The 7500-nt window shown below is 45.9% G+C and overlaps 1 protein-coding gene across 1 annotated transcript in view; it reads left to right on the top strand.

Annotated features, from left to right (window-relative positions):
- Positions 1-7500, top strand: part of LOC119577663 (protein O-mannosyl-transferase TMTC1-like) — a 113840-nt gene that overhangs the window by 89381 nt on the left and 16959 nt on the right. The window contains exon 13 of the mRNA XM_037925222.1: positions 3758-3901. Coding sequence (XP_037781150.1) covers positions 3758-3901 — 144 coding nt within the window. The remainder of the gene's footprint in view (positions 1-3757; positions 3902-7500) is intronic.

Raw genomic sequence — 7500 nt, forward strand, 5'->3', positions numbered from 1 at the left:
AGCTGATGTGGAGTAGAGAGGGGGACGTGGAAAGGGGGAAGTGCAGAAAAAAGGAGAAAAGATAAGGGTTGGAGGGGACGGAAAGTAGGAAGAAGAGGGAGAGAACTTAAAAGTTTGAGAGGGAAGAGAGGAAGAAGGTACAGGTGGAGTAGGAGAGACAAAGGGAGGAGGTGGAAAAGAAGATGAGATGGAGAGGACTGAAGGGAAATGGAAGAAGAGGAAGGGAAGACGAAGATTAGTGTTGGGGACGGAGGGGGAAGAGAGGGAGAAGAAGAGCGGAAGAAGGAGAGAGATGAGGGATGGAAAGGGAAAAGGAAGAAGAGGAGGACCAGAAGAATAGAGATATGAGAAGATGATAAGCTTATGAAGGGGAGAGAAGGAGGAGGAGGAGGAAGAAAATGAGGGGAAGAAGATGAGTGATGGAGAGGAAAGGAAGGAAGATGGAAGTGGTGGGAGGAGGAAGAGAAGGAGAAGAGAGGGTTGACAGTTACAGGGGCGAAGAGAAGGAGAAAGAGGGGAAGGGAGAGACGTGCCAGGATCAGGGCCCTGCGTGGGGGAAAAGGGGAAAGGGAGGCAGAGAGAGTACAAGTATGAAATTAGTTTACTTTAGTTAGATAAAAAAAAATCAAAGGAGAGAGAGAGAGAGAGAGAGAGAGAGAGAGAGAGAGAGAGAGAGAGAGAGAGAGAGAGAGAGAGAGAGAGAGAGAGAGAGAGAGAGAGAAGAGAAGAGATGAGAAGAGAAGAGAAGAGAAGAGAAGAGAAGAGAAGAGAAGAGAAGAGAAGAGAAGAGAAGAGAGAGAGAGAGAGAGTACTCACACACGTAAACAAACACTACAGCGGTCCTATGCCGTCCCTCCTCTCACACAAACAACCAAACACACATCCATACAAAGCACATGGTCCTTCATCTCTCTTTCTCTCTCTCTCTCTCTCTCTCTCTCTCTCTCTCTCTCTCTCTCTCTCTCTCTCTCTCTCTCTCTCTCTCTCCCTCCCTCTCTCTCTCTCTCTCTCTCTCTCTCTCTCTCTCTCTCTCTCTCTCTCTCTCTCTCTCTCTCTCTCTCTCTCTCTCTCTCTCTCTCTCTCTCATGAATGAAATTCCACAATTCATTCATTATTTCACCTACGATTACTTAAGAGGGAGTCACACTTGCGGTACAAAAAGCGCCTCACAAAGCTAGTTCCGGAAGTGTACTCTGAGAGTGACTTAATTATTCAAGTTCCGCTGCGTTGTTGGGTCGACCTTGGGGAGGAAGAAACCGAGGGGAGGAGGAGGGGGGACCGGCAAGAGGAAAAGGGAGGGGAGGGACCGAGGGCAACCGGCCGGGGCAGAGGGAGGGGTACCTGCAACGAGAGAGAGAGAGAGAGAGAGAGAGAGAGAGAGAGAGAGAGAGAGAGAGAGAGAGAGAGAGAGAGAGAGAGAGAGAGAGAGAGGAGTGTGTGTACCAAGAGGGTGGCGGTTCTGGTAAGGGGAAAGGGAAAGAATATGAGGAGAAAGGTGGGGGAGGAATCCGGAGGGTGTTCCGTCCATGGGGGAGAAAGAGAGGGGTACAGGCAAGGGGGAGATAGAGAGGAGGGTATCGGGAGGGTGGGGTACAGGAGGAAGGGTGGGGGTACCGGTAAGGGCAGAGAGAGATAAGGGTGCCAGGAAGGTGTGGTATTGGCAAGGGGAGTAAGGGAGGGGTACGAACAGTAGAGAGGGGAGAGGGGACAAGAGACGAGGGTATCGGGAGGGAGAGGTGCAGGTAAGGGGAAAAGGGGGGATGGTATCGGGAGTGAGGGGTAGGGGCAAGGGGAGAAATCGGGTGGTGGTGATGGGAGGGGGGGGGTCAGGAAGGAGGAGTGTGTGTGTGTGTGTGTGTGTGTGTGTGTGTGTGTGTGTGTGTGTGTGTGTGTGTGTGTGTAAGCACGTGTGTGTGTGTGTGTGTGTGTGTGTGTGTGTGTGTGTGTGTGTGTGTGTGTTTGTGTATCTCAGCGCGTGTGTGTGAGTATGAGCTATGTGTACGTATGTGTGCGTATGTAAGTGTGTGTTGCGTGTGTACGTGTATGCATAATTCCGCTGGGATTATGAATTTTCTTTCCTGTAAATTTGCGTTGTATAATTGGGGATTTGCCATTAATTACAGGGGTTGAGCAATTTTAATTTGCATTTCTTTTTTACGTGTTTCTATTCCCCGCGTTTTCGAATAACGTTTTTTTTTTTTTTTCGATTACTCAGTGTGTTTTTGTCTGTTTGTTTGTTTGTCAGTGTAATAATTTCTCCGCTGCTTCCTTTGTTATTGTTCTCGAAGTAAAGCCATATTCATATCTGCTGAAATTCATTAGTATCTATGATAAAGCATAAATATAGAGCTAAATATCGATAATAAATTTCTTGAGATGACATCCTTTGTGTCTGTTTATGTATGTGTGTGTTTTCGTGTGTGTGTGTGTGTGTGTGTGTGTGTGTGGTGTGTGTTTATTTATGTGTGTATATCTTCTTCCTGCAAGATATAGTGACTCGGAGGCACACTTGTTATCCAATCATTGTTCGAAGAGAGAGAGAGAGAGAGAGAGAGAGAGAGAGAGAGAGAGAGAGAGAGAGAGAGAGAGAGAGAGAGAGAGAGAGAGAGATGAGAGAGAGAGGAGAGAGAGAGAAGAGAGAGAGAGAGAGACAGACAGACAGACAGACAGAGAATGACAGAGAAAGAGAGAGACGGACAGACAGACAGAGAAAGAGAAAAGGAAAGAGAGAGAGAGAGGGGAAGGGGGGAGAGGAAGAGAGAGAGAGAGGAAGAGAGAGAGAAAAAGAGAGGAAGAGAGAGAGGAAGAGAGAGAGGAAGAGAGAGAGGAAGAGAGAGAGGAAGAGAGAGAGGAAGAGAGAGAGACGAGAGAGAGAGAGAAGAGAGAGAGAGAGAGAGAGAGAGAGAGAGAGAGAGAGAGAGAGAGAGAGAGGAGAGAGAGAAGAAGAAGAGAGAGAAGAGGAAGAGAGAGAGAAAAAAGAGAGAGAGAGAGAGAAGAGAGAGAGAGAGAGAGAGAGAGAGAGAGAGAGAGAGAGAGAGAGAGAGAGAGAGAGGAGAGAGTAGGAAAATGTTCTGAACTTACATCTAATCTACATAACCAGAGGCATCATCGCTCTACATCTCGCGTGCTCTATCCGTAGGCATAGTAATCTTTTAGATATTGTAACATTATATCATATGTACGCGTGTGTTGATGAATTTAAAGATGAGTGAATAGATAGACGGATAGGTGGATAGGTAGATAGGTAGTTAGGTAGATAGGCAGAGAGATAGAGAGACAGACATATAGATAAGCAAACAGATAAATAGATAGATAAATATAGAGATGGATATGTAGATAGGTAGGTAGATAGATAAATAGATATATACAAAAACACGCAGTCACTTCCACACGCAGAGAGAGAGAGAGAGAGAGAGAGAGAGAGAGAGAGAGAGAGAGAGAGAGAGAGAGAGAGAGAGAGAGAGAGAGAGAGAGAGAGAGAGAGAGAGAGAGACGACAAAGACAGACAGAACGACAAACAGAGAGACAGACAGACAGACAGAAGCAAAGAAGGAGAGACAGAGAGAAAAAATAGAAAATAGAAAGAGAGAAAGCTATCAAGATACACACACAGATAGATACAAACACATGAAGACCACTAAATAACCCGATACACACTAGCATACAAAGACATACCCGCTCATATATATATATAGCTATCTAACCAATCTCCCCCTTCCACCCCCGTCCCGCCCCCCCGCCCCTCCTTCTCCAACAGACTCTGGCCGGGACACTCCAGCGCCCATAACAACCTCGGAACGCTGCTGAACGACACGACAGCTGCTGAGACCCACTTCAGGCTCGCCCTCAAGGCTCACCCTCAGCACTCCCACGCCTACTTCAACCTCGCCAACCTCAGACAGTGAGTAACGGGGTAATGGTACCGTTTGTGGGGTTAGAGAGGAGGGTAGGGAGGGAGAGGGAGGGAGGGAGGGAGGGAGAGGGGAGGGAGGGAGGGAGAGGGGAGGGAGGGAGGGAGAGGGGAGGGAGGGAGGGAGAGGGGAGAGGGAGGAGAGGGGGTAGGAGGGGGGGGAGGGAGGGGAGGAGGAGGGAGGGGAGGTAGGGGAGGGGAGGGTAGGGAGGAGGACGGAGGCAAGTAGAAGAGAGAGTAGAATAAGAAAAAGAGGAGAAAAGAGAAAGAAGGGGGAGGGGAGTGTGAAAGAAAGAGAAGCAGAGAGAGAGAGAGAGAGAGAGAGAGAGAGAGAGAGAGAGAAAGAGAGAGAGAGAGTGAAGGAAGGAGAGACAAATGAAGACAGGTTTAATCTGCATAGTGTTTCATGGCATAACAGACATAACATTTTTCTCGACCGAGAGGTGATTAAGAAATTGACAAAATAATAATAAAAGGAGAAGGAGGAAGAGGAGAAAGGAAGAAGAAAGCACAAGACAAAGAAGAAGAAGAGGAATAAAAGACAAATATTTGATCTGAGCCTATATCAACCCTACGTTTGCTTTTCTCAAAATTTCAGTTGGAATTTTCAATTTAATCTCATCAACCCCCATCAAGACTTCAGAAGAGAGGGATATTATAAAACAGCACAGGAGCTGTCATGTTTCTCTTTCTCTCTGTCTATCGATCGGCCTGTCTATCTGCCAAGCCCCCCTCTTGGGGATCTACATATATATGGCCTTCATTATCTCTCGTCTCGTTCGGATATTTTAGTGCTCTCTCTTTCTCTCTCTCTCATTCTCTCTCTCTCATTCTCCCTCTCTCATTCTCTCTCTCTCATTCTCTCTCTCTCTCTCTCTCTCTCTCTCTCTCTCTCGCTCTCTGCCTGTCTGTTTTTCCCCCCACCATCTCTCTCTCTCTGTCTCTTCTCTCTTTCCTTCTCTCCTTCTCTCTCTTTCATATATCCACCTATCCCATCTTTCAGTCTATTGCATTATCTCTCTCTGCCTATCCCTATCTTCCTCTCTTCATCTATTTCTCTTCTCTATATCTGTTTTTTTTCTCTCCTTCCGTCTCTTACTAAGGGTGTGTGCAAGATTCATTGCATTATAACTGCACTTACTGCAAAATTCACAAATTTATTTCTAAAAAATAACCAAAATTGATTTAAATTATTGTAATCTTTGTCCAACACCATTAAGCACAATTTTTTTTTTTAAATGGAAAAGGGTAGAAGAAAAATAAATACTGAAGAAAGAAAAAGAAAATGAAAAGAAGGAAACAGAAATAGAAGAAGCTTAGTTGGGTGAAGAAAGGGAGAGACAAATGGAAGAAATGAGGGCTACTGAATATATACGAGGAACTGAAAATGAAGAGAGGAGGAAAGAAAGAAAGAACGAAAGAAAGGAAGGAAGAAAGGAGAGAAACGTGGAAATGAAGGGGATGGAGGAGAGAAAGAATATAGATGATAATGGTAAGAAAATGTAGATGAAGAGGAATCTTAAAGGAAGGAAGTTGAAGAAAAAAGACGAAAGGGGACGGAAGAGAGAGAAAAGAATATAGAGAATAATTATGATTTTGATACAAAGAAGCAGAAGATAAAGAGACATCTGAAGAAAGTTGGAGAAAAAAGACCAAAAAAAAAAAAAAAATGAAGGACGTTGAAAAAAAATAAAAAAACGTAAAAGACAGAAAAACGAAAGGAAAAAAAAAGTTATTTTGAAAAGGAAACTGAGTGGAGAACATGTTATCATGAACATTTAGTTATTCGAAGCAGTCTCTACATAGCCGGCCTCCTCCGCTGTTCTCGAGAACTTTGTTGTGGAATGTTGGAAGTGCAGTGTGTGTGTGTGGAGGGGCGGGGGGGGGGAGGCAGAAAGAGGAGGGGACAAGCGGATAAGGGGAGGAAGTGGAGGGGGGGGGGCGAGAGAGGGAATAAAGGAGGGGTGATACAGAATGAGAAGGAGGGATAGGAGAGGTTAACAGGATGAGGGAGGAGGCTGGAAGCGAAAGGGGAGGAGAGAACGAGGGAATAAGGGGGAAGGGGCGAGGAGATAAGGGGAGGAAGCGAAGGAATAAAGGGGAGGAAACGAGGGAATACGGGGAAGAAGCGAGATAATAAAGGGTGGAAGGGAGCGAGGGAATAAAGAGGAGGAATAGGATGAGAAGGAGAAGTAGGAGAAGTAGGAGGGGTGAAGACGAAGAGGGAAGAAGGAAGAAAGCAATAGGAGAAGGGGAAAGCGAGGGAATAAGAAAAATGAAAAGGGGGAGGGGGGAGGCTGGAAGCAAAAGGGGAGAGGCAGAAAGGGTAAAGGAGGGGAGTAAGGGAGAAAGAGAGAAAGGTAAGAGAGGGAATGGATAAAGAAGCGTTAGAAGTGAGGGTAGAAAGGCAGGAAGAGGAGGGAAGTGGGAGAAGTATGGATAAGGGAAGGAGGGAGGAGGAAGAGGGGAGGGAAAAGGGGAAGAGATAGAAGAGGGGGCAGGAGAGAGGAGAGAAAAGAACGGAGAAAGTAGAGAAAGACGTGGAGAAAGAGGGTAGATGGGAAGGTAAGTAATAACAGGGGGAATGGAGGAAGGACAAGGACGAAAAAGGATAAAGCGAGGCTACGTCGTGAGAGAAGATAGGAGATAAGAGAACGAAGAGAGGAGGAAGGAGAAAAGGTGAGAAATAGGAGAGGAGGAGAAGGCGTATAAAGAAAGGAATAAGAGGAAACGAAAAAAGAGAGAGAGAAGGGAGAGAGAAGGGCAAAGGAGGGTAGATGAGAAAAAGAAAAGAATGAGGATGAGGGAGGAAGGAGGGAAGGAGAGAGAAGAGGAGTGGCGAAGGAGGCACGAAGGAGAGAGAAGAGGAATGGAGAAGGAGGTACGAAGAAAAGGAGAGGAAAGGGAGAAAGGATAAAGAAGAGGAATTAGTAAGTAAAAAAGAAGAGAGGCGGAAGGAGGAAGTAGGAGGGAGGGAAAGGAAATGGAATTGAAAAAAGGTGAAGAGGAAGCAAAGAAAAAAAAAATCGAAAATTTCAATTTATTCGCAAACAAAAGGAAGAGGAAAGAGAGAATGGGAGGAAAGAGGAAGAAGGAGAAGCGGAAGAAGATAATGAAGCGTAGAAGGAGGAAAGGGGAAGAGGAACAGGAAACTAACATAACGACAAGAAGTTTGTTAATATAGGTTGAAGACAGAAGTTTGGACGTGTATATATATAAATACCGTTATACATATTGCACATACACAGACTAACACACACATACACTCACTCGCTCACTCACTCACTCACTCACTCACTCACTCACTCACTCACTCACTCACTCACTTATTGACTCACTCACTCACTCGTTCACTCACTCACTCACTCACTCACTCACTCACTCACTCACTTATTGACTCACTCACTCACTCGTTCACTCACTCACTCACTCACTCACTCACTCACTCACACACACACACACGCACACACACACACACACACACACACACACACACACACACACACACACCACACACACACAACACACACACACACACACACACACACACACGCCTCCCCCCCCAGACACACACACAGACTCACTCAATT

Source organism: Penaeus monodon, chromosome 10, assembly GCF_015228065.2.
Source record: "Penaeus monodon isolate SGIC_2016 chromosome 10, NSTDA_Pmon_1, whole genome shotgun sequence".
Lineage (NCBI taxonomy): Eukaryota > Metazoa > Arthropoda > Malacostraca > Decapoda > Penaeidae > Penaeus > Penaeus monodon.